Below are 27,277 nucleotides of genomic sequence, written 5' to 3' on the forward strand. Positions count from 1 at the left end.
GAAATGTGATACGTGTTTCTTCGGTCATGTATGTATTATATACGCAACAAGTTTCCAGTGTAATCCGAGAATGAGAGAATTATGACAGTTCACATTGATGCACTACACCGCACTCTATAAATTTGCAGAAATGTTATTCGTTATCCGCTTTATTTTCTTAGACTCGTTAAAAAAGTTTTTGAATGTGTAGAAGAACTACGCAATGACATTTACTAGCTTTGTTGCGGTCTATCTCGACGAGAACGTCAGCAGCTGGAAATAAAACGAACTATAAGATTCATCACGTAGAAATTATGGTGGGAAGGGACAGGAAAACATGAAATCTACTAGTATAAGTTTCAGGAGTACAAGTATGAGTGCTGCTCGTTTTCAATGAGCTCCTGAAGTATGCGGCAGATTCAAGAAGAAGTCACAGTCAAACCTTACGAAATTAGGAATCGGAAAACCACCCGCATTTGAAGATGGAAGTACAGCTTGAACCGGTGAAATCTCATATGGAATTAATTTATTTCTCAAAATTTGATGGCAACGTATTGATTTTCCCAAGAGGATTAACTTCTAAATATTAAAATTATTATTAATTGCTAAATATGAATATTGAAGTTCTTACAACGAATTCTTTTTTTTTTTTTTTCATGAGAGCATTCAAAAAGATTAAAGGTTTAAAGGTGAAGGTAAAAAAATCCACCTCTAAAAGTATTTCAGGTTTTTTTTCATTGAAAATTTACTTTGTTCCTCATAGTGTTCTGAGACTCAAACCAACATCGAAGACATATATTTACTAAATATTTACATCGTATTTTTTGTACTTCCAGTTGTTATGACAAAATGTGTAGTACATTAACAGGTCAGCTAAATAAAAGCATACAACATATGTTTATGAATCAACAATGTCGAAAAACCATGGAAAAACTTTTTTCTCCCGTTCCTGCTTACTTTCCCTATTCCGTTATCTAATAACAATAACCACGTAATGCACTCTGGAAGTTTTTTTCTAATGGGTGTGTTGAGAAGGTCATTAATAAATGAAGAAGCAAGAAGTTTCCATTAGAAGACCTGAAACGAGATTTAAAAAAAATACACTAATTTAGAAGTGGAGAAGAGTAGTAGAAAATTGAGCAACTGACCCTATCTTCTAGAGTTCTACCTCTTTTCAAACATTTTTGTTCGTCTAGAGATAATTGTGGTGGTTTCCTATGGAATTCTGAGCGCTTTTTTCATATATCTAACATTCATTTAACTGAATGAAAAGAAAAATAGAATACCAAGATCTTCATGTTCTCCACCAGCAGTTCTCGCCTATATAGTTTCTGTTGATTTTCACTTCAACAGTTACCGTTTCTAGGAAAGCGGTAGGTCCAACGAATAACGGTAGTTTCAAAATTCCTGCTCTAATCGTTCAAAAGTCACGGAAAATGGGTGTTAGCACAGATAGATGGCTGCTACGCGTGATCTGTTTGCTCGAGATAAGGCGTCAATGTTTACCATCGCCACACAGCATGTGAACTTGAATATGAGGGCTTCAGGAAGAAATGCGGTTTCTACAATTTAATGATAGGTAGCACTAATGATAGGTAGCACCGGGAAAAATTCCCTGGAAATGCCAGAGGCATTGAAGCAGAAATTTTAGAGCTACCGTTATTTGTTAAACCTACCTCTCTCTTAGAAACGGAAATAGTTGTGAAAGTAAAAATCAACAGAAATTTAATTCCGCTTCTACAATTTAATGATACGTAGTGCTAGGGAAAAGTTTCTGGAAATGTCTGGAGGGGAATGACAGGAACCTAACATGTCCACTTTTTTGAGGCATCACTCCACGAGTCTGAGGTGGTACGGATTTTAGGTGGAGTATTCGCATACAAGATCGTAGATCATGGAGAGTTGGGTGACTCCGTCCATTTCTCGCTAACTGCCGTAAAAAAACAACCCGGAAGATGCGGTGCTGGCACAAGGCTGGCGCGCTCCAATCGAAAACCTTGTAGAAAATAGCGCGCCGGAACGCCGGAAGTCGTTTTCCGGGCCGTTTTTTTTACGGTAATTAGGAAGAAATGGACAATATCACCATTCTCTCCATAATCTACGATCCCGCATAATGCTCCATCTGAAATCCGTATCACCTCAGGTTGTGGGGTGATGCCTTTACATGATAAGAACCGTAGACCTTCAATTTAGGGGAATGAATGTTAATTTGATAAATCGGTTGATAAGAAAGTCTTGTCAGTTAAGTAATTTTTGTCTTTTCCATTTTTTCTATCTAGCATAGAATAAAAATCAATCAACATTGTAGCCGCCATTTCTAGCCGCTACTGTGCTCCAGATAATGGGAATGTCAGCGATCCCATTCTCTCGAAATTGGGGAGGGTAGGAGTCAAAGAGGTTAGCGACGGTTCGACTGTGATCGTCGAACTTGCTGAAGGTTTTCTTAGCAAGGAAACCCCTACCAACTTACCTTACCTTAAGACGGCAGAATAAGTCAGAGTGGACTATACCCGGAGAATTAGAGAATGGGGTAGTGTGTTCCAGCCTAATTCTTCGATTTTTGATGCATCCTCGTAGCAATTCGACGTCTCGATTTATCCTGAAGGTGATGCGCCAAAGCTCGTTTCTGCTGCTTTTCTCGAACAGCTTCCACGAGTTTCTGGAGACAGCGAACGAGCGACGTTAATGACAGGGGTGACTGTGTATCCTTGCGAGAGCAGCTCGAAGTACAGCATTCCCCTCAAATCGCACAACCACGTTGTCCCGACTGAGGTTCACGCTCTAAGTCTGGTTCCTCAGGACGAGTAAACCAGCGATGAACTGTGAGGCTCGTCGTCGCGCCCCACGTCGTTGCGCTGATGATCTTGTAGATGTCGTTCTTGATGTTCTTCTTGCTAAGTGAACGAGCCAGCGGTGGACGGTCCTTATGGTAGAAGTCCCCTCTTTCAATTCGTTGTTCATGTTGCCGACTACCGTCGTCGCTCCACTTTCGCAGCGCCTTCCACAAAAGACGATGGCTGTTCTTGTGAAAATGAGCTTGTGGTTAAAGTTAAGGAAGGGTACCCAGCTGTATACCATTAGCGGAGAAGCTTCGAGAATTGTATATATACCCGGTTCTACAACTTCCACACGATGCATCATGGGTGTGACAAAGAATCGAAAGTTCAGGAATTTTCAAAAAAAAAATCCTGACAATGCTTTGTTATCAACCTTATATTTTTAATAACAGGATCAAGTGGATGGAACGAAACAGAAAATCGATGAGAAATAAATGAACGAAATTCTTAAAAATAGGATCTCTGAAGATTTATTGTTGGCGCCTGTTAATTCTTACATCAAATAGCTCAGAAGCACGATTAGAAGTATAAAATAAGCTCCTGCAGATGTTTCCTGAATTTAGGTTTCGAAATGTTCAGTAAAGATTCGGGACAGTTAAACTGATAAGAAATTGACCATAAAAAAAGAGTAGTAGAGTTAAAATAAGACCTCAATGGCAAATCGTCTACGTATTTGTTGAGTGGAATTTTCAGCGCTCGAATGTCATCATCAATTCATTCGCATGAAATTTTCAATGTTGCTATTTTGCAAAAAGTGGAAATGTAAAGAAATACGCGGTGTGCTGAACGAAAAATTGATGTGTTCACTTACGTGGTACGAGAGAAAACTATGTACTTCTCTGTTTGCACTGAAACCCTATTCATTTTGGAGCTTTTACTAATGTGAAACTTCTAGAGAGATATAGGAAGTTGAGGATTTTTCTGCTATTTCATTAAATCCGAGCAAATCTTAGAGTCTTCAGTCATAAAGTGTTCTTCAAGCAGAATCGTTCTACAATCAAATCTTTCAGAATTGTAGGACATATCTTCCTAACTGATTTCCCCGAAAATATCCATATCCCGATAAAAAAGGAAAGCTGTATAAGAAAAAAAGGAACACAAATTAGAAAAGTAGCTCATAAGTGAATCAATGGATTCGGTCTATTTTATTTGAGATTTCCTTTAACTGCACTACTGGGAACTGTGCACTTCAAAAGGAAAAACAACATTGGAAAAAAATGACATGTTCTGAACAATGGAATCTTTTCCGTCAAAAATTTGTTTCTAATCCTTATATCGTTAGCTACTGATAGCAGCAAAGGCATAGTACAGTTTCGTTTCCAGGAAATTACATTCAGTGCATCCGAAAGCTCTTTTTTTCCTTCTTATTTTATGACCTTTTCTTGATTCTGCTTCCTCTTCCGCCTCCGTTCTATTTGAAACGAATCCCACAAAAAAAAATGGCCGGGAATCATAAGGTCATGGTTTAATAAAGTGATATCAAGGTTTTATCGAACAGCTGTCGGCTGGCGACATTGCGGAAATAGCTGAAGCAGTGTAAACGACTTTTTAATCCGAAAAAAATGTCCTTGCTTGCTGGCAACACCGTTTAAAGGCAATGTATCACAAAACTGACGATGTTGGCACCTCAGTAACACATATGGGTGGGGGTGTACTTCAAGAGTGTGATAAATCTCCTGCCTTTCCATTAATCCATAAAAAACCATGTGAAACAGCCTCGCGCGTTCCTTAGCCGTCCAACGTCCGGCACCCAACTGGAATAACTTAAATATGAACGAGAGTCTGGTGCACACATACAGTCATGCCCAAGCTGCGGATAGCATGCGTTTTATCACCCGTAATAAGTTGCATTGTTAGGTAGACAGAATTTCTTCCACGCGCTTTTTTCTGATTACTAGAGTGAATTTAACGATAACATTAATATTCGTGAATGTATTCGTCTATCTAATCGTGAAGAGATTCGAACATCGCCAATTGCATGTTGTGCTTCCTTCAAGGAATTTGTCCGACATAATTGTGAGCTCAATTTGATTTCAGAGGAAAAAAAACAAGGTTTCATTTATTAGAAACAACAGGATGCTGTGTCAAGCAACTTCCTGAAAGACTTTATTTAAAGATTATAGGATGAAAAATGTCAGAATACACTTTTTTTTACCATAAAGGAAATTAACTAAAAACAATTGAAAAATAAAAAAAAATTAAACTTTTCCGTGACCTCCCTCTAAGATAAAAACATCGTTAGACGTGAGAACTCTACGATGGGAAGAAAGGAGAAGGTATGAAGGTAAGAGGCCAACTGAACAGAATTTGGCAAAACGCCTTGTCCAGTAATCGTCAGGTAAAATGCCTAGTAATCACATGTTCACCCGATTTGCCGCGACGCGCATTCGAATCGTGCAACCAAGGAGTCACAGGTAGTACGGAGAAAGAACAATGTTAATCCAGAACTGATTGAACATAATTAGTGGTCAATGCGCATCATAATGTTAAAATCTCTGAGCAAATTCAATTCAAATAAAACCGGTTCGAGAATGATGCCACCACCGGTTCGTGGGCAAATCAGTGCAGAATTTAACGATCAGCGAATTCATTTTTTCTCCAGTATCACGAGAATTTTCAGCGTTCTATTGGCATGTCGTAAAGCGAGTAACGACGGAACAAAAAGAGACTTTGATTAGAAACGAGAAAACTCTTCAAGAAATAATCCCTTCTCTTTTTTCCTATTGTCTTGGTTATTTTTCAAACATTCGAATTTGTAAACAAGTCTTTTTCCGCAATAAAAATGTAAAACGATTAAAGAAAATGAAAATCACATACCTCATTCGTCAAGACGTTCGCGCCAAAACAAAAGATCAAAGGCATGAAAAATTAAAGATGTAACGACGATATTTATAAAAATAGGACTTTTAATTTTCACAGCAAAAAAAAACAAATTCATAGAGAAGGTGACTGAATCAATAAAAAGAATGGCAGAAGGTCATAGAACAAAATTCGGCAAACAATCTTTGCAGCTAATCACTTATGATTAAACTCTGAACAAATTCTTCTAAGTGCCACCGACGTTATGGAAAAAATACCAATCCACTGACTGGTGCTTACAGTTCCTAAGGCGAGAAATAAATCTGTTTTTCGGCTGTCACAGAGATAAAAGGAACGCATCAGACTCGCTTCCCCTAGAAAATGGCAATAAATTCAGGGTTTTAGGTTTCTTTTGACAACTGATCTTTTTTTTCGATAATCATTGTGACAAGAAGAATTCACAAGCGACCATGAAGTTTTCTACATACTACATATGTATGGATATTTGCTTACTATTTATTTATCTGTTCTACTAAGATGTTATAAGAATAGTGTACGACCTACACACATTTTAGGATGGTGCTGCTTTTTTGTTAACCTTTAGAATGAACTATAATAGCTAATATAATAAATTACTTCATCCTAACTATCTTTTGATCCTTGATACCTCAGAAAAGTCCTCTAGCTTACCGAAGATAGCGGAAGAAAACTAAAATTATTCTTTAGTTAATGATGGCTCACGTACGAAATGAGTATTAAACAATCTTCTCCCTCATTTTTATAAAATTTGCAAGTACTTATTATGTAAATACCTATACTTATTCCCTTTCAGAAGTTCATCTAATAGTATGCAGCAATTTCAAATGTTGACTATTCAAAGAATAGCAAAAAAAAAAAACTAAATAATTCGAGTTGTAATCTATGTGAAAGGAAATCTGATCAAATCCAGTATAAAGAACTTGTCAGGAGTGATATAATTATTTCGTGGAACTTTAAAATTTTAAAAATCTAAAAACCTCGCAGGCACACTATAAAAAAAACACAGACAGAATATGTCGAGGTTTCAAGACAGGAGAACATTCGAACTCCTTTCGTGGAACTGTTTCTAAAAAATAACCTTAAAATAATAACTGGTTCCAACCGCTAGTTCAGATCTTCCACATTCTAATCGTATCTAATATCTAATTGATAGATCAGTAGGGTTTAATTCTGGAAATCGAACTGATGAAGCAAAACAGCGGATAATGCTTGACAAACAATGTGCCTAAGTCAGCAATAGAGCCTGCAATGGTCAACGATCAAGAGCTGACCGTTAATTTTTCAAATCGATCAGCAGCACTTCTTGGATTCCAACGCGGGGGCAGAATCAATTCGCTGTCTTGAAAACAAAAATGCGATCATAAACAAAAAAAAAGAAGGATTCAAAGAAGAAGACCGAGCAGAACATTCTTGAGATAACTGAGAAAACCTAAAATATTATTCACTAAATAGTAAATAAACCATGTTATAATATTTAGTTTTTAGTAAAATTGCGATGATCTTTCTATAGGGTATATGGGAAAAGCTTCTAATTGGTGAACTGAATTAGTCTGTCGGAAAATTCAGGAATCCTTAGCAGAAAAGCAAATGAAGTATTGAAAGCACTATCAAAATAATTAGTGGACTCAAATATTGAATATTTTAAAATTTGATTTGATTTCTTCAATCAATTTTTATTTAATTCTTAAATTTTATGTCCCGTTCAAGATTTTCTTTAAAACGAGTAAGAGTTTTGCGAGCAGTTAGCTAGCTACGTCCACAGCCCCTCACCCTCGTGTGCCTTTTGACGTATCTATTTTCAAAACACATTCACATACTGGAACTTATCGTACTATAACGTTTGTAAGTAAATATAAATAAATAAATATATAATCCATGCTTCACATTATTACATTCACTGCGGTGTGCGCAACTTTGGAACACAGACAGAACAAGGATCAAGCGTACGTAAGGATTTTCCCAATAGGGGGTCGTTAGAGGTGGATGGGATCAAGCAGGGGTCCTAAGAGGTCAGATTTGACACACCTGCCATCGTAATCGTACAAAACCATCTGGTCTTTGGGTAAATGAGTGAGGAAGACTGAAAGTCTGTAAAGCGAAAACAGTTTCGTTGAGATGGAAGCAATCACAAGCCACAAAATGATAGAAAGATATTTCTTTCTTCCCTTTCAGAAACATCTTCTTTTGATGGAATACGGGTGCTCTTCCTGTCAGTCTTGGCTACAGATGACTTTTTGGCATTTTCTTGCCGCTATTAGCTATACTTGACTAAAACTACTCGTTTCGCTGGCTAAAACTGTGCGAAACTTTATTCAGTATTTATTGTTTACTTCAGTGAGCTGTTAATATGAGTACAAACCATCGAACACCAATCTATGAATACGATGCAATATAATAATTGATAATGATAATAATAATAATCTTAATAAAAGACCTAATAAAAGTTGTGAAGGTAATGAAATCAAAAATAAATCGTTTATAAAACGCGTAACTACCCAGAAATTTCAATCGTTTCAAAAAACTAATTTAATACCACAACTATCAAATCTGATTATAATTCCAATTGCAATAGAATAATTATAATTTCTTGCGTACTCGCTTTATATAAGAAAAATGAAACTAACTAAACTTCATTCAATTCAAAGCTTCCACACGGCTCCAGCACTCCTTCATTACGTCCACTTCAATATACTGAAGATCTGTCTACTTATTCGGATAGTTGAAGTACATCTTAGCGAGGTTGCTGTGAGTGGCTGGTGAAGAGTTATGCAACGTTGAAGTTGTGTCGAAAGCAGTTGTTTGCGTTTTTTTTTAATTGAAGGCATATTTTCCTTTAACAATGACTTTTCACGTCATCAGTCAAAAAAAAAGGATTTTGGTGCCATTACTCTGCGAAAAAGAGACATCTACAACTGAAAATTGCTAATAAAACTAGTGTAAAGTTGAGCGCACGAGTTGCTGAATAACGCTGAATGCTGAATTCACAGGAAATTTCATGCTGTACAATTTTGCAGTAATGTTGAGATAGGTTTTGTCTATGTTTCTGCAGAACAAAATTCTTCTAATGTTCGTAGGTTTTTTCCGGAACCTGATTGAGAAAAATGACAAAATTTCCCTCCTATTTTAGTCTTTTTCCCAACTAGCTTTAGACAGAACCAGGGAACCTGCCGAGATAAGAGATATTAGAAAATATAAAATAAATCCTAAACTATTATAAATTAAATTTAAGTAATTATTGAAAAGAGATTAAACTATATTTGCGAGTAAAAGGATTTTCTTCGATAATCAGAAAGTGAGGGCCGATTTTTCAACTGCACTATTGTAGTCCAGCAGGGAGGAAAACAGTGAATACCTTATAAAGCTGAGAAGAAGTTGAAGCTAACAAGTAACTTATGTAACTTTCAAAAAAAAAATGATATAAAAAGTAATAAGTACCACGAAATACCTCCAAAACGGCGATTTGAATATTTTATAGCGCAAACTCCCTCTCTTATATAAAAAGTATACATATTTGTCTTTTTATTTTTCTATTATGCCAAATTATAGGCGTTTCTTTCATCCAACAAAATTCCGCTCTAATCCTACACTTATATCAAGGTCAGCGTTCATCGTTAAAAGCATCTTCAAATCGTGCCTAAATGCTGAAAATTTGTTCCTATTCATATATAATTATTTTACCTACTGTTCATTATGCCATTCTACTTCCTACTTTAATTTATTTATTGATTTTTCATGCTAATTTCTTTTTCAAAAAATTACTATACGATTTTTGATTACTACTTGAGCAACTATACTAGAGGGACTGAGATAAGGATGGAGGGTCGTTCCTAGGCGGATCCTGCTCCAACTACACGCTCGATTTTGGGCAGAACTGACCACAAACCTTCAATTGTGGGGATTGATTAGAGGTCAGAGTCCGTAGTTTGTAAATCGCACGACTTCAGCTCCACCTTCCAAGTATTCTTTTGTGTTTTACGGATGCGATTTTCGATGTGTAACTCTTCCTGTTTTTTTATGAAATTGAAAAAAAATGAACATGTGGAACAGGTTGTGCTGGCCGTTTGACAACAACCGTTGCGCAACGGCTGTAAGCGACAAGGTTGGAAGAGAAATAAATGAAAACAAAACAGGATTCGCAGAACAAACAATCCTCTCTCAAAGAAAATTTCGAAGCTTTTCCTTGCTCTAAATCGATCAGAAAAACCGTGGGTCACATTCGCATGTGTATGGACCAGTTGAACTTAAAAAGGTGACTAATACATATCTCGTGGGGAAATTGAAGATAATCGGGAAAAAACGTAAATGGAACAGTTTTGTGAATGATAGATAGAAATAATATGGAAAAAGAACAATAAATTATAGAAATAAAGAAATAGAAACAAAATAAAAGTTTTATAAGTAATAAATAAATAGAATTTTGGATTGGTGGCTACAGCCGAACACCGGATACTATTACTATTACTATTACCCGTACGCTGAATTCAACCCATACAGACCGAAAGCCAGAGCAGATGACCAGCAAGAAAGACGCAAAAATCGGTTCGCTTGTGAAATACAAGACTGTTATTTTCGAAAAAAAAAGAAGAATTCAAGAGAACTTATATGATAACAATAACACAGGATCACTGATGTCAGCTGATGCATTTCCTCTTAATTACGGTCATACTACGGCGCTATCTGGCATATCAGACAGAAAGAGAACAAATACTACCGCAGAAGAACAGTGCGTTTCAGAAGAAACTTTGAACTAGAATTAACTAACTAGAATTTTTAGAGAACTTACTTGTCAAGTTATGTCCTTAATGCGATTAAGTGAATTAGTGTAGCGATTGGCTATACCATTTGTGCACGATTCAGAGGTAAACGTTTCTCAGCAATGGGACTCGTGGTTCGATGATGAGGAGAGTAAATACACACTGAGTGAACTACGAGGCAGTTATTTATCTTGACTGACTTCACTGATGTCAGCTGATGGATGCATTGCTTCTTTATTACTATCATATTACCGCCCTATCTGGGTACGGTAGAGGTTTCGACGGCTATTGCTGAACACCGGCCATCAGCCCTACACGTATCTGAATTCAGCGCGAACCAAGACAAAACGAAAACAAAAGCTGTAAACCAGAGAGGAAGGAGAAATTGGTCATCGCTTGTGCAATATAAAACTTATTTTTCGAAGAAAAAAAATCCAAAAGAAATAATAAGATAACGCAGCGTTTTGCCAAACAATGATACCACAAATATAACATGAATTAAAATAGCTACTGTAAAAAAAATACAGCAGCTTAGCCATCATTAAGGGAATGGTAAAGTAAGTAGCGATGACAAAGCAAAAAATAATGACGAATATTGAAGAAAGATTCGTTTCCCTAACATTCGAACATCTTAACAACTTCTTTTCCAACAAACCGGTTTGATATCAAAATCTCCGCATTGGTTTGATGAGAGCAGAAATCAAATGTGTAGCGAATAGTAAACAAACGATACCTTCCTTCTTCCGCATCATACGGACTTCTCCCAATCCCAAAATTTGATGTTGCCTGCTTCTTCATTGGGGATGAGCACTAATCTAGTAACAATTCTTTATAAACTGCCTTCTCCAGCAGCCGAAAATTATCCAACGCTAGGGATAAACACTAAATAAAGCCAATTAAAAAAAAACAAATAAGCCTGCAAAGCGAATCGAATTTACCACTTTTTTGCAGAAAGGTGAGGATAATACATGCTGAAATAACAGGGAAGAATCCAAACGTTGTCGTCGCTCGTGAAAGAAATTCTGAAAAAAAAGTGAGTTGAAAGGCATATACGGATTTTTAGCTTTTTAAAACCTGCTCTTGAGGGCAGAGTAGTTTTGTGAAGGAACACCATAAAATGTCTCTCCCATCAGAAATTAGTCCTGTTCTGTACAGATTCATTTTGCATTGCTAACTGATTTCGAAAAAATCCTCTAATTCCGATGTGGCCATACGCTCAACGGTTGGAAACCCTTCTAGTGCTAACCAAGCTTTTCATCCCTCTCTGGTCGATGAATTGGTGCCAGATTTGTCCGGAAGAATAAAAACATTGACTTGATACAGAAGTCGGCCCCCGCAAGCCATTGTATAGGCCAATATCCGCTCCACAAAAAAACACAAACGATTATGAATTGCAGTGAAATCCGTTAGCGCATCCTAAGTGGATTGATACGGCAGGGACTTTGAAGACTAAAATCATCTAATTTGTATGCACACAAGCAAACGAAGTAAAAGATCACTGAGGTGACCAACAAATTTTGGGGTAAAATGAAAATCAATGGAACGTGTGTCTGTTAAAGACACCACATCACAAAATGAACGATGTTGAGGTCGGCACCTTTTTTTTTCCTCAAACGAGGGCAATGTTTAGTATTCCGTCAATTGTTGCACGGATGTGTCAACGCTAATCGAGGGATGGAAATTAATGACGTCAAAAGAATCAGTCATAGAGAAATTGATTACCAGTTAATTAATTAGCAATTGAAATCCATAAATTCTCTACTTCTTGGTTTTTCCCCAAAAAAAAAAAAAAACTACTAATCACGTAAACAACCAGTTTAGAAAAATTCTTCTTTGAGAAGTATCGCCCAGATCCGAAGCACAAAATGACGAAATAAAGAAAGAGTATCATGGAAATGGTCGGAGAGAAGAAATCCATTTCATCGGGATTGAATCGCTTAAAAATTTCGCTAGGAAATATTTTGGGTAGACCCCCATCCCCGTGATCCTTGTTTCGTTTTCTTTTTTAAAAACACCGATCTCCTGTTGCCCCACACTTTCTAGACTCATTTCGTTGTCTGTGCTCTCTCATGTGGACGTGTTGTTCCACTACGCATGGCACACCGATGGATAATGAAAGATCCACGACAAAACGTACTAAGAATCTAAAATCACAGTTTATATTGCCATTTGGTGGCCTTGGTGCTCTATCAACGCAGCCAAACCGCGTCACTGATATGTGGATGCGGGAGACCGGTAAAGTATCGCGAGATCAGCGCCCACGTCCGTTGCGGATGCGTCGCGTCGGTCTGGTTGAACGCGTTCAGCGCCGACTATGAACGTCAAATGCAAAACTTTTGACACTTCTGATAATCAGATCGGTGAAACTTCTGGGTTGATAGACAGATACATGATGGTCAGAGAAATTTTTTAAAATCCTTCAGTGAAATTTTAAAAACCCTGTTATAAAAACCTTTGTTTTCTGGATCTGGGTCCGACTACTTCTCCTTTCCCTCCCAGATATTCTTTTTTTTGTGAATTCTATGAACAATCTAGAGAATTACACTTTATGAGGACCTGTCAGAATCCGATAAGATACGAACATTCGAGATAATCCCTACAATCACAAACAAAATTCCTAGTATTATGTAGAAAATATTAATAGTGACATTAAAGACCAGCATGAAGGTGTTTCCTCTTCTCCATTGATTAAAAAATACAACTGTTTCAAGTAGTGGTGGGAAAATCAGTGACAACATCATTCCTGTCGTAACACCAACAAAGGGAATAATTTCCTTGAAGTTCGGTATAGCGTAGGCGAGACCGACTAAAAGGAAAAAATCGCCACAGCTCGAGAAATTCTCGTACCGTAGCACTTACATGTCAAGAATACGACCGCAAATCGAATTATGTATTCCACCAACAGGATCACATAGCGTGGAGAACTCTCAAAACGATGTTCTATGGGTTTCATAAGCATATCGACCACCGGATAGTGCTGAATAAGATATCCACAATAGGTCATCAAAAGCAGCATCACTTTAACGGAGAAATCCAAACTGAAAAAGTGTTGGATTAAATCCGCCTGGTTGAAACGTGATATCTCAAACCAGAGACTTGATTTTGTATCATTTCGTTATTTCGACCTAATGTTTCGATTTACCATCCAGTTTCCTGTCCCTATTTATTTTAGTTAATAATTTCGTTAAAAATTTGGCAAAAATCATGAAAGTAGAGGAAATCCTGAATGCTGTTAAATAGAGCTCGATTCCTTGACGTATTTCCTCTCCCTGACAACAGGCTTGTCACTTAGCACCATTCTCCCATTAACACTCACTTATCAGTTAGGAATTTGCTATAGTGCAGTGATTTCCAGGAAAAAAAAGAAAAAAAAAAGACGGCAACCGCTGTTACTGGCAGCAAGACAGGTAAAAAGACCAAAAGACTCGACAGGATTCAGTGACAAGAAATAAATGTTGATGATAGGGCATGTCCATAAGAAATCTCTAGGAACTAGCATAAAATATACATTACGTTCCGTTATTATGTTTATTTAGTTCCTAAAAATTTCTTGTGCAAAGGCCACATAATCAACATTTACTTCTTGTCACTACGTTGTAGGTGTTGAGGTAGTCTTTTCGTAGCCTTAAAGGCATCATCCCACGAATCTGAGGTGGTACAGATTTTAGATGGAGTATTCGAATACGGGATGGGAGACTACGGAGAGGGAGGTGATTCGGTCCATTTCTTGCTAATTGCCGTAAAAAACGGCCCGGAAGATGCGGCACCGCACAAGACTGGCGCGCTCCAATCGAACCTCTTGTACAAAATGGTGCGCCAAAACGAATGAAGCCGTATCTTCCGGGCCGTTTTTTACGGCAATTAGGAAGAAATGGACGGAATCATCCCCCTCTCCGTAGTCTCCCATCTTGTATACGAATACTCCACCTGAAATCTGCACCACCTCAAATTCATGGGGTGATGCCTTTAAAAATCAAAGGTTTAATATATATTATTGAATATATATTAAGTTTCTTTCATCGCATAAACAATATCGTTTTTTCAGCTGTATTGGAGGACCACTCTTCGTCGCAGGCAAACTATTTTCTTTTGAAAAATAAAAGAAAGCTGAGAAAGGGTAAGCTTCGCTTACGGTGGTAGCGAGCGATATGTAGATTCTGTTAATGAATGTTGTTGATAGTAAATAAATTAGAATTAAATGTTCGGGAGAAAATACGTTGTTCAAAACAAAAGTTTGTTCGACAGTTCCTAGAAATTTCTTATGTGCATGTGAGTTATGTGGTGCTCTCCACTTCCACATCCTCAAAATTAAAACCTATGTTCTTCTGAAATCTAATCCACTGGTAGAGCTGGATTCTGACTTAAATTATGATAATTTTTGGAAACCTGTTGTGAATTCGTCGTGGAGTTCCACTGCGAATTCACAACAGAACTATAGAGATGTATAAATATTAGCTTCACAAAAAAGTCTTGTCAGGTTTTTTGAAACGTTCAGAACCTTTGATTATGGATCGATACACATTATCTATCATGCGTTAGTTGTGGAAATTCTCGAAGCTTTTCTGCAAAAGGTATGCGTAGTCGGGTACCCTTACTTACCTTAACCATAAGCATGACGTCAATTTCACAAGAGCAGCTCCGAGCCATCTTCTATGAATGGCGCCATGGCAGTGGAGCGACGATAGCGACGAAATCCACAACATCCACAGCGGATTGGAGAAGGGCACTAGTACTTTAAGGACTGTCCACCTAGTTTGCTCCTTTAGCAAGAAGAGACACGATCTGCGAAGACAACCCCAGGCCGGTCGGTAGTGTTTCTTGGATTCGGGGAGAAAAATGTGCTACGAGTTACTTCCGCAAGGACACAATGTTATTTATGCTTCTCAGCTACAGAAACTCGAGGAAGTTGTTGGCAAAAAGCGGTAGAGACAAGCTTCAGTGCACCTCCTTCATGATTACGCGAGACCCCTTATAGCTAAGAAGACCCATCAAAAAATCAAAGAGTTAGGGTGCAACACAGTACCTCATTCCCCAATTCCCCGAACATGCTTCCCGCTGATTATCACTTATTCCTCTCCCTTAAGATTTTCCTGGCTAAGAAAACTTTCCCCGAGTTCGATGACTACAGTCAGACCGTCGCTGATTTCGACTCACAGCCTGCCCAGTGCTGGAAGGGGATATCTGACCCGGCCAGGAGGCATGGAGTACTGAAGAGGATAACAATGGCGATTATATTGTAGATTGATTTCCATTGTATGCTGAATAAAAACATAACGGAAAAATTACAAATCTGACAAAACTTTCTCATCAAGCTAACAGTATAGGCAAGCAGTATAATTAAGGCCTAATCACCGAACTAACAGTAGAAATAAATGTACACGATGAGCTACAAGTCGTAGTACTTCTGATTGAACACAACAGCTATTTTGAAAAAAAAAATCCGCGGCAAAGCAAATTCTATATCAAGTGAAGAACTGTTTGATGAGCTAAACATTTAACTTGCGCTAGAAACCCTAGAACACACCTAGAAAACATTGCACAACTGCTAATGGTTATCATGGATAGACTGGGAACTCGATTTGTTGTCTTTTTTTTTCCTCAGCGCAATTATAAAAAAGGATAAAGTCACTGGCGTATCAATCCACTTGGGATACGCCAACCCGTTTTACTGGAATTCGTAATCGTTGAGGTTTTAGAACGCGTGTTGGCCTATACAAGGACTTGCGGGGACCAGCCGAAGATCAAGTCAGTATTTTTATCCTCCCAGACAAGTCTGGTACCAATTTATCGACCCCGGAGGGATGAAAGGCTTGGTTTGCACTAGGGCGGTTTCGAACTCTCGACCGTGTGACTACCCGAACCTCTAACCGACTGCGCCACAACCGCCCAGCGCAATTATAAACAGTTTTCAATTGGCCCTCGTGAAGGACGAAATCATAAGGATTGGTGAAGAAACTTACGGTGAATTAGTAAGATTAAGAGTGATGCTGCCCTCCAAACTATCACCATAAGTAATAAAGCCCAAAAATCCGCTGGTACAATACAGAACGCAAATAAGGGCACAAGATAATGATATAACACCAAAAAATCCGAGCATATCCTGTGGTCGCTTCATTTTGTTCTCCAGTGGTAGCACCTTTAAAACGTTGTATCAACAGAGATAACTTTCTGCGTATCCTTTTTTTCTAATGCAAACTCACCACTCCTTGAGCAGAAAAGGCGTAAATAATGCCACCAGCAGCTAGTGTTACACCTTCGATAGTTGTGAAAGCTGGTAGCTGTGAAAGAGGGATGTGCTTCATAAGAATCATTTGCTGTAAAGAAAAACACTTATTTTTTCACATTCGTAGATGCGATTATCGGAGCCAGTGCACCGATCCCCTTCAATTTTTTGGGTGAGGGACGCCTTCATTATTGGACGGTTGGCAGAGGAACCCCTCACACTTCTGGACGACTGGTAATGGGATTCTTATCACTTGAGCTGCACCCCATGATCTAGATCTCCTTAAAGGCATCACCTCACGAATCTGTGGTACGGATTTCAGGTGAAGCATTCGTATACGGGATCGTAGATTATGGAGAGGTGGGTGATTCCGTCCATTTCTTGTTAATTGGCGTAAAAAACGGCCCTGAAGATGCGGCGTGTGCACACGGCTGGAACGCTCCAATCGAATTCGGAATCACCCTCCTCTCCTTAATCTACGATCCCGTATACGAATACTCCACCTGAAATCCGTACCACCTCAGATTCGTGGGATGATGCCTTCAACCTGAGGAGGAGCAGGGTCCTCCCTAACGCACGTATGCTTACATCTATAGTGTAACCTTCAAGTACAGATACAAAGTTCTTAAACCTAGAAAAATAGGCATGGCAGCCTCCCTGACTCTAACTCCCTGACTCTGACTAGCACCGTAAAAATCGTAGCACCTTTGACTCTGTACCAATTTGAGCGCTGCTACTCCTCACATGAGAGATATGGGGATGGCAAATTTGAGCAGTTGTGAACAGGGTGGAAAAGATACAGAACATAAGTGGTTTGGATGTAAGTGTTAGGTTGGATACTCTTTTTTTTCTGCTCTCGGATACTCTTTACAATTTCATAGTTCGTTGATGATACATTTATGATAATAAATTCCGTGGACTCACCGTGAATGTTTGTCGCAGTATTCCATGTTTCTGGGAGGTTCACAATTCTCTGGTACCAGCAGTTGGCGCAGGGGTGAGTGGCAAAGAACCGCTCGAGGTTAGCAGAAGAATTGAACAATTTTTGCTTGAGGGGATGCTTTTAAGGACCCAGAACAAGTGGAAAAATTATAGAGTGTGAGGTCTGGGGAAAAGGGTGAATGGGAGTCTCTCAGCCCAGTTTCTCAAGATGGGCGAAACGACGTGCACTCGGCAGCATCATTCAACAAAAGCCCCCAGCGTCTGATCCCAAGGAGTTGCGCAATCCTCCCACAAAGATGGAACACAGCAATAAACATCCGATGTGAATACATCGACGTATAATCATCAGCTTGTAATTTAAAAAACTGTGGAGTTGTAAAAGGTTTGCGTGTCTAAAAAAAGGTAAGTAATTAACATAATAATTATCCCATTGGAAATTATTTTAGAATCTAAAATCTTTCCCGTTTTACTCTGATATACTACCGCTTAAGAAGTCGCTTTTGAATAAATACTGCTGCTTAGGATGTCGCTTTTGAATGGTGCGTCCAAAAGGAATAAATACTTAATGGTTCGATACTGCCAAAAACAAATCGAGCCCTTCATCCCTCCTATGTAGGTCTTGAAAGATAAAAAAATCTGACTTGATACATCAGTTGTCCCTCTCACGTTACAGTCTAGGCCCCATGCGCATCCACAAAAGCCAGAACACCACGTGGAAACCAGGCAGAAAACATAGTTCAGGGTGTATATTCAGAATATGAGCGCGATTTCCCCTAATCATAATAAAAACGGAGTGGGCAACGACCTTAGTTCCTACCCTACGAAGTACTTTAGAACGCGCAATCCATGTGCACACGCCTCGTCCATGAGTGAACGAACGGAAATCGGTGAGACCTTTTCAAAAGCCTATCCAAGTAGAACCACTGAACAGGGTCCCGAGGAAACAGGAGTGCGATGGAATAGTGGCGCGAACTTGCAACAAAGACGGGCCTCTCACCGTTTTCTGGGACGATTAGGGAAAATGGAGAGTGGCCGCGCTTATTTTCGTAAGCTACACCTCAAAACTCCATGTTTTCCATCATGGAGAACTGAAGTCGAAGGCCCAGAAGCAGCCCAAAGCGATTGTTTCTGTCTTCATTCATCTTTTACCTACTTCATGATTTCGAAACCATGTGTTTATATTTACAAGTCATTTTGTACAACAAATCCACGAAGTCTGTCAGTCTTCTACATTGTAATGAGAAAAAGTAGGTTCTTACCACGATTATAATAAGTATTGCGCCAATAACAAGTATATTTCCAATAAGACCAATCCATGAGAGAAGAACCAAGCTTCGAACTGTGGCAACAAGAATGAAAAACGGCAGAATAGCAAAGAACAACATGTCACGCGAAAGATCCTTGGATAGGAGGTGGTCAAGCACCTTAAAAGAACTTCTTTAGTTTATTTCTGGTCTCTAACGGCGGCTTCACAAACCTCTTTAGCGTGATCCACAACGAAAATGTAGAACGCACTGCAAATCCCTAATTGTAGACCAATTACGCAGATATTCACAGCAATCCTAATAAAAGAAATGCGACAATAAATTTACTAGTGATCGTGTCCTACTCAAGGAACAAAAGAACTAAAAGGCATTTGTTTAACTCTTAAAGGATCAAATAACCCTTTAATGCTGGCGACCGAGTTATACTTAAACTATGATTTCATGAATTGGCGAATATCCATACGGTGGATCATAATCCTTCCCAAGAACGAAGACTTCTGGAATCGAGTCCCATAAAAGCTTCAATCTGTCTCATTATGCTTTCTAAGTTTGTCTTCTGCACCGTGATCTGTCACACTCTACTTCATCGCTACGTTATAGGTACCATAATGCGAGATCCATAGAAATCAACAACCTACTAGTTCACATAACATTTTAGCAACAAATAAACAAAGATTCGAGAAACGCTTCATCGTGTATAGGATTTTGAAAAGAAAAGAGGACCTTTTTATTCATTGTTGCAGTGAATAAAAAGGTCATTGTCAAGAAAAACAGCATCGACGTTACGAGAACTGACTTCAACCGCGTGGGCACTGAGTTCCATTCAACGTTGCACATGAATTACCACTCTTAGCTAAATATCGCATGTAGCTTGCGTAAAGATATTCGATCTTTGGCTAGAGGCTAAGTCCCATAAAAGTCTACACATCCCATTCCTTAATCTACGAAACGTTACTTCTTGACTGAAGTGCCTCTCAACGCCAAGCGTCCCCATGCATTCTTTTACCCTTTTTCGTCTAAAACTTTCTTAGACCTTTCCTTTTCTAGTTCAGGTGTAGATGTATCCTTAAGGCAACTTGCACGAAGCAATTTGGGGGTCTCCTTATGATTTGATCAAAAAAGTGAGCGCGATTTCATTTGACCACTTTCGAAGGCAGAGGTATGGTGCTGACGCCACATGTCACCCGTCACTGGTATGCACTTCATTTCTGCATAAAGTTCTTCGTTGAAAGCAGACAATCACGACTTTGAAGTGGTGCGTGACCCACGGCGAAAGCACAGATTTCGAGTAGTAAATTGCGAAATGCAGCGTGGTCCCACTCATCCTCCCTAGTCATCCAAAAAATGGAAGGTGGACCTCTTTAGTTCCTTCGAGGTACGTTAGAACGCGCCTCTATTTACAAGTTCCAGTCTTCTCGGTAGCCTATTCATAGGTTTTACTTAAATATGCTGGTGAGGAGGCATTATTAGTCTTCGATCGCTCGCACGCGGAAGCGGCGCGTGCACATGGTGCCGCGTTGCAACCGAAATCATCATGAAAAACGGTGTCTTCCATTCCGTTTCTTACCACATTTAGGGAAAGGTGAGCAGAACCACGCTCAATGCAGCAATCTACTTCCGAACCATGCGCGACACTAGCCACCGGACACCTGCAGACCAAGGACCAATCAAGGACGGTTGGGACGACGACACCAAGGACCGCATCGCTAGCCCGAGCCTTTCGAGGATGCTTCCGATCTGAGCGGAGCCAGGATCAGCTACCAGAGGTAAGGCTTTCTCCTTGCGTGGGTCGAGAGCTGCTTCCAGAGCGACGCTTACTGGTAGCAGCGAGTGGCTGCCATGAAGTCGCAGGTGTCGGGCAGTGGCTAGCGGTACTCCCCGCTGGTCTTCCACGTGCTCCGTGTAGTTATGTAGTCGTGTTTATTTTGTTTTTCTGTCCGGTCGTTCGCATGGAATGCACCTACGCGAACGGTCTACGGGGCGCTAGAGTGATAGTGGTATGTTTTGTATTTGTTTCTATGTTACTTGTTGCGCGAAAATGGGAAAAAAAAGAAAACGGGAAAAATACATTAAGTAAGTTTAAAAAGGAAAGGAAAAAGAACCCGGCGAGGGTATAAAACACATTTTAGTTGCCGCGCGAGGATGTTTTGGTACAGACATGGTAAGTGCAGACGAGTTCCGGTGCAGTTGATGTTGATGTTGAAGTAGCTTCGGTGCAGTATATGTGTTGAGCCATTGTGTTATTGTGTTGAAGTTGTGGTTTAGGGGACTCCAAAAGTGAGGTAGGGCAGCTAGGCTGCTTAGCGCGTTTTATTCAGTGTTGGTCGTTGGTTGATGATAGGTTGTGATGCGCTGAGGTAAATGGAGCCTGAGTTGTGGATTGTGATAGGGCGAGGTTGAGATTGACGGTTGAAGAGCGCGCGCAATCATCCGGACCCGTTGTTTCAGCCTGGGGGCGAGTTCATGGCCGAGGAGCGCGAGGGCGCGCGAGGTCATGCCTGGGGTGTCGTGTATATTATTAGTAGGACGGCCGGTACGTCTTGATAATTGGACCAGTGTTATATTGGCCGGTACGGCCCGTTATCAAGACTAGTGTTGCGGATATGCTGCGGTGAGTTGTTCTGTTCGTATTGTTTGTTGGTATTGTTCGTTTTGGGAATATTGGTGTTTTGGTTCCTGATGGTGTTTGGATTTCCACTTTGCTTGGTTCTGTCCCTTTCGGTGCCCGTTTCTCTCTCCTCTTTTGGCTGTGGTTCTTCTCGTGTTCGTTTTGCGTTGGTTCCTTTTTTTGTTCTCCCTTACTTGGGGTTTTGGCGAATCTTCGAATTTCGAAATTCCTTCGCGTTCGAATTTGGATTGTAACATTACGAAATTTCACGTGATCGATTTGGACTTGAGCCAAGTTGTTGAGAAACAGTTGCCACTTCGAATGTGGACGTGGGGTTTCGAAAGAGTTTTGCGGGATTTGGTGCTTGGGTATTGCGAAGCCCTCGAGCCAAGCCCGCGTAATCCCGTTCCTACCTGGTAATTCTATATAAGGAGCATACACAATCTGGTAATCTGGTTAAGTTCACATTTATTACCATGCCGTATGCTTCTGATCTTACTCTATTGTATTTGTTTGTCCAGACATTTGTTTTATTATGCTAGTATTCCCAGTGGACTTTCTGCATTTATTGCCTTTCGTGGAATTTCTTTCTTGTTTTTTTTTTCTAATCTTTCGCGTTATTATAATAGACACAGTTCGCGACTTCTTTATATAATGCGCTCGTTTTGTCAATTGTTCTCCAAGTTCTTGGTTTCATCTCTCCGTTTGTATTCCATTAACGTTTCTATTCCTTAGATTTCTTTTGCCGCGTTCCTCATAATCTCATTTGAATTCTCTCTACCACTTCCTTCAATCGTATTTGTTTTGCCATTTTACCTTTTAAATTCCTCATACTGGTTTCGCCGCATCTGTTATGTGAGGATGAGCCACGTTAACGTTTGACATTCGTTGCCCTTCTGGTTTCTATAGTCCATGTCTCTTATGTCGTTTTTCTAAGTAATGTTGGGTCCGCCTGTCACTCGTTCGAGCATTCTGTCTTCTGATGCTAGGGCTGTTGCCCCGATGCACAGATCAGCTTCTATGACGAGCGCCACCGAGCGGCTCGTTCGTGCTTTGTAGGAACTCAACGATGACGGCAACGTACATGGGAGAGACACTGCGAGATGTTACTGCCTTGACAATTACGGAAGTATGGAACGACGCCAGGTCAGCAACCAGGTCGTTAACAAGGAAAGTGGACAAAGGTACTTATACTTTTCTTCATAATTTAAATGAGTCGGGAATAGGATTAATGCTATTCCTCTTGTTGCAACTTATAGCCCAGATGGGCCGACACCCAGACTAGTGTCGCTTACAGGTTTAGGCGACGACGCCACACAGTCTTCGCTGGCTTCGCCGTCTGGAAGACGTGATGCGGCTGCGTGCTGTGGTTGCGACGCCCCAACAAAGGCGGATTTCCTTAACTGATATTTGGATGAGGCAGCGCGTGAAAATGTAGAAGAGTTGAGCCAGCAGGAGCGCTGCGACAACACAATTGTAGCACATCTGAAGCAGGCATTTGAAGGCCCGCACGTCACTATATGGCGAAGCAGGCGCTTTCTGCTTGCCTACAGCAGCCTGAGGTTTTATCAGCGACGTTCGCTAATCGTCTGCTGAACCTGGTCCGAGCCGCTACGATCGGCCAAAATACAAGTAGTCAGTAGGAACTGGTCCTTGAGGAGTTCGTGGCTAGATTGCGTCCCGACGTTCGCTACTGCGTCAGATTACACAACCTCTTGATGTTCGAGCAAGCGGTAATAAAGGCCCAAATGGGGTAACGATACATGATTGCGACGGAGCAACGCGAAACCATAGTATTGGGGGTCGGTGGCATTCAGGCAGGTTTCGGTACGGGCAAAACAATCTTTGGTGCAATTATTGCTGCTCGATGGGCAGCAGGAGTTGCTTCCACCCTGGCAACAGCAAGTACTAATGCGGCTGTAGCCCAGTTCGCCCAGACGATGTTATCGCTTTCGGCTTATAGGTACCTGAACGTGTTGCGGTTTGTAGCAGACTCAGCAGCTCAGGAGAATCTTACACCTACACCAGTCGACCTGAATAAGATCCTCATTTCGCTAGGGGAGACCTACGCCGATGTCTTCTCCGACGCAGAGAGCAGTGTTTGTGATCGTTTCACAGTTGGGCGTAGGGTCTTAGAGGAATACATTAATAATCCCGAACTTGCTCTCCATATGACTGAGGAAGATAAAGACAAATATGCTCTGGCCGAACGGCATGTTTCTCGGGCGCTGGAGCAGATGATCCTGCTTATGCTCAAGTTCCGTCCTCCCTACGTGCTATGTATAACAACTGCGTCTCTCCTGAACACCATGGATACGGAACATGGTACCTTCGCAGGATGTAGTGGTCGATAGTGGTCGATTTAAGGTCCACATAGGTGATCCCAGATCCCGGAACCAGTGCTGGCAGAGTTCGCGATCCTGTTGCCTAGGGTACTGCAGATCTATATCGGTGACATTCACCAGCTCGAGCCGCATGGGAAGTGTCATCAAGATACGAATCCAGTCATGTATGGAGCTCGCAGCATCATGTCTATATTGTGATCAGCGCGCGCGGTTCCAGTAGCCCCTTAGCTTCGTACGTATAGGGCTCATCCCGCCCTTAACGAACATCCCAACAGGGTCGCTTACGAGAGCGACTTAGGTAGGGTCTGTCAGCGGCTTAGGGCCGGAAAACAGGACGCTACTTCTAGACATTCTTACGTTTCCGACTCCCACCATTCCTTTTATGTTCATCAACGTCAATGGTCAATCCGAAAGAGCGGCCAATATGTCTCATTACAACTGAAAGGAGGCGGAAGTATAGTAAGTTTGCGCCGAGGTCTGACACAAGCCCAGCTCTGCATCATAACTTTTATTGCGAATAGTATCGCCGGTTAGAGCGGGCAGCCGACGAGCTAGGTGTGGAGTCCACAGACACCGTCCAAGGAAGAGAAAAAGAGGTGAAAAAGAGGGTCGGCGAGTTATGTGTAATTATGTAAGTATGTAAATATATTATAGGCAAATATATGTATATATATATATCTATATGTCGGGTCGTCCAGCGGGTTATTTGTAAATATATAGAAGTACTTAAAGTAAGGGAAGAGTTGTAAGTGATATGGATAATGCGCTCTATCGCAAGTTGATCGATACTGTAATATTCCCTTTAGGCGCGGAGAACTCTATCACGAGAGGCGGAGGAGTCTCTCGGCAGGGCTCATAACAACCCATACTTGGAGCAGACGGAGAGCAGCCTAGCCACCAAGGACCGATCAAGGACGGCTGGCTGAGACAACGACACCAAGGACCGCATCGCTAGCGTGAGCTCGAGGATGTTCCGATGGGAGCGAAGCCCAGATCAGCTATCAGAGGTAAGGCTTTCTCCTTGCGTGGGTCGAGAGCTGCTTCCACTGCGCGACGCTTACTTTACTATCTGTAGCAGCCGTTGTTTTTCAATATACAGTTCAAATAACAGAAGTCAACCTCGTCTATCCTGATTCCCGCTTAAGGTATGGAGGTGGTCTATAACTGCTCACATTAGGACGAAATCATAATTTTTCCGAGGCAAGGTTGAGAAGATATTGCAACATTCCGATGCTGCCTGAAGCGGGTATTAATACACCATCAGTGTACTCAAGTCGAGTAAAGCACGTCCTTATGGTACCAAAATGACGTCAACAAGACACTGCTCAACTGTTTTCAGAATGGTATCATCAAAATGCTGAACAGGAAGGGTCTACCCACGGCCAGTTGTCTTACTCCTCTTGCTTCCACATAGAACGGTGTTCACTCGTGCTGATGTTCAAAACCGCGGCAATTGTTCTTCGGTTCTAGTCGTCAAATAATCGAACGAACTTTCCTCTCCTAGGAATCCTACCGCTGCCAAAAGTGTTGAGAAGACGGCTTCGATATGGGGAATCAGAAGCGGACAGAAATCCAGAAAAATTAACCGCATGGGCTCCGAGAATCCTTGCCACATTTCGCTCACTCTTCTGGTAATGAACATTTGGTCAGTCGTAGATCGATCGGATCAAAGTCGGCTTGTCCATTGCGGGTGGTAGGTCCAGGATAATCCGCACCAGAAGCTATTCCAAATCATTACTTGCAGCAATGATACTTCCGTGACGGATAAGTTCTTATTTTGCCGGTTTGCGATAAAATTACTCAACTCCACGAAAGGCCCTTTAGGCAACAATAAAAAATAATGCTACTTCTTTTCAGAGAAGACTAGCAATGTGTCAATTAATGTGGAAAAGTTCACACTTCATTGGTTTCGCCAGTTTCTTTAAGTACTTGGATTTCCGGGTCGCAAAAGCTTCACCTGCCATGTCGCCATAATTGAGAGCCACTCTCCTGAAATGTATGCTCAGTTTCCTTATTTCAAAAATAGCATTTATGAAATTTATGGTAAGCTCACTCAAACCCGCCGAAGCTCTACTGAGTAAGTCTACCGTAGCTAAGTCACCTGCTAACGGCAATTTAACGAACTTTTCTTCAGCTTCCCTCACTTTCGTTTCTTCGACTTGTTTTTCGAAAGTGCGCCTTTCTAAACCATTTTTGGAGGTGTCCTGAACGGTAGACAATTGGCGTAGACAGGAGGATACGATTCATATGACTTATTTATAATTACCGAAGTGTTATGACGAGTGTTTTCTAAAGAGTTGGTCATTTGTATCGACATCGTTGCTACCTTATTTGTATCGGTGCGCTCGAGTTGTTTTCTTAAACACATTAAAATGTATAACAAATAAATCATCGAAGGAATCATTGCTTATCTATGTTTAATCCGACTTACTTTTTGCTAAGATATTGCGAACATCGGACCAGTTTCACAAACGAGTGTGCATTCACAAATCCTCCTAGGAGGATAGCAAGGATTATGCCCATCTGAAATGTAGAAGATCTATCGATTATCTTTATTTCCAATCCAATGTGATAACTTTCCCTATAGCCATATACTGCCCTATTATGATAAAAGTTTCTATTTGAATAAACAAACGTTCATACAGATAAAGAGGGAGCACGATGCTCTGTAGAATCCTTTACAGATCTCGTTCTTTTAACTTTTTCTTGTCATTATAACTGTATAGGTAGTGAAAGCACGTTCGATCAGTCGCACAAGTCTATCGATTGGGAATAGTGTTCGAGTATTCAAATATGTCATACCGAATATTCAAAATTTTCCAATAGAGCTGTAAATATGTTAGCTAAGTACTTCTGTTGCCAGATATATCTCATTTATGGTTCCTAAAGACATTTTTTTAATGCTTACCCAAAGTCCTGCCTGTTGAAATGCCACAGGCACCGCAAACGCGCCTACACCAGTCATAGTCTTCACAAGGTTCACCATCGCATACCGGCTACTAAAATTTAAAAAAAAAAGAAATTTGAAGAAATTTCGTCTAGAAATATTTGTAGCGGTTTCCTATGGAATTTTGAGGGCTTTTTTTTCATATGTCTGACATTGATTCAGTTGTGTGAGAAGAAAAATAGAATAAGTTTACTACATGATAAGAACCGTAGAATTTCTTTGACTTTCAGGTATTGTACCTCCAATTTAGGGGAATGAATGTTTGCAAAAGGGAACCTGTGAAATGAAACTAACCTAATCATTGTTCTGTTGTGTTAATCGAACTCCGTTCGTTTTATTTACTGAAACTAGTGGTTTTAAATTACACAATTTACACGCTATTTAACACATCACATAGGATAAGTAGATCAAATGTTAGTGATTATGAGAAAAAGAAGGATTTATTCCTTGGTCATGTATGTATACGCAACAAGTTTCTAGTGTAATCCGAGAATGAGATAATTGTGACAGTTCACATTGATGCACTACACCGCACTCAA

At 40.4% G+C, this 27,277-nt stretch overlaps 3 protein-coding genes across 5 annotated transcripts; 2 read left to right on the top strand and 1 right to left on the bottom strand.

Moving 5' to 3' along the window:
• Positions 1 to 11,218: 11,218 nt before the first annotated feature.
• On the bottom strand, positions 11,219 to 27,040 carry RB195_017155 (uncharacterized protein; the record flags this gene model as incomplete). 2 transcript variants are annotated; one of them, XM_064184023.1, is made up of 14 exons in its annotated part: positions 11,219 to 11,290; positions 11,347 to 11,430; positions 13,057 to 13,214; positions 13,268 to 13,446; positions 16,369 to 16,544; positions 16,609 to 16,722; positions 18,833 to 18,997; positions 19,051 to 19,135; positions 25,691 to 25,780; positions 25,916 to 25,995; positions 26,058 to 26,148; positions 26,223 to 26,314; positions 26,700 to 26,790; positions 27,033 to 27,040. In XM_064184023.1, the coding sequence occupies 14 exons, from the start codon at positions 27,038 to 27,040 to the stop codon at positions 11,219 to 11,221; spliced, it is 1,485 nt and encodes a 494-aa protein (XP_064039904.1). The 2 variants fall into 2 exon arrangements, with proteins under 2 accessions (XP_064039904.1, XP_064039908.1); XM_064184024.1 differs by lacking the exons at positions 11,219 to 11,290; positions 11,347 to 11,430; positions 13,057 to 13,214; ... (3 more) ...; positions 18,833 to 18,997; positions 19,051 to 19,135 and having other exon boundaries at positions 25,713 to 25,780; positions 25,893 to 25,995.
• RB195_017156 (uncharacterized protein) lies at positions 20,440 to 22,853 on the top strand (the record flags this gene model as incomplete). Of its 2 annotated transcripts, XM_064184026.1 has the most annotated exons (3): positions 20,440 to 20,604; positions 22,506 to 22,630; positions 22,706 to 22,853. In XM_064184026.1, 3 exons carry the CDS (start codon positions 20,440 to 20,442, stop codon positions 22,851 to 22,853), a joined length of 438 nt encoding a protein of 145 aa, XP_064039905.1. The 2 variants fall into 2 exon arrangements, with proteins under 2 accessions (XP_064039905.1, XP_064039906.1); XM_064184025.1 differs by lacking the exon at positions 20,440 to 20,604 and having other exon boundaries at positions 22,578 to 22,630.
• Positions 23,210 to 23,800, top strand: RB195_017157 (uncharacterized protein; the record flags this gene model as incomplete). Its single annotated transcript, XM_064184027.1, has 1 exon — positions 23,210 to 23,800. The coding sequence occupies one exon, from the start codon at positions 23,210 to 23,212 to the stop codon at positions 23,798 to 23,800; it is 591 nt and encodes a 196-aa protein (XP_064039907.1).
• Positions 27,041 to 27,277: the final 237 nt, after the last annotated feature.

The sequence above is a fragment of the Necator americanus genome, chromosome II (assembly GCF_031761385.1).
Source record: "Necator americanus strain Aroian chromosome II, whole genome shotgun sequence".
Lineage (NCBI taxonomy): Eukaryota > Metazoa > Nematoda > Chromadorea > Rhabditida > Ancylostomatidae > Necator > Necator americanus.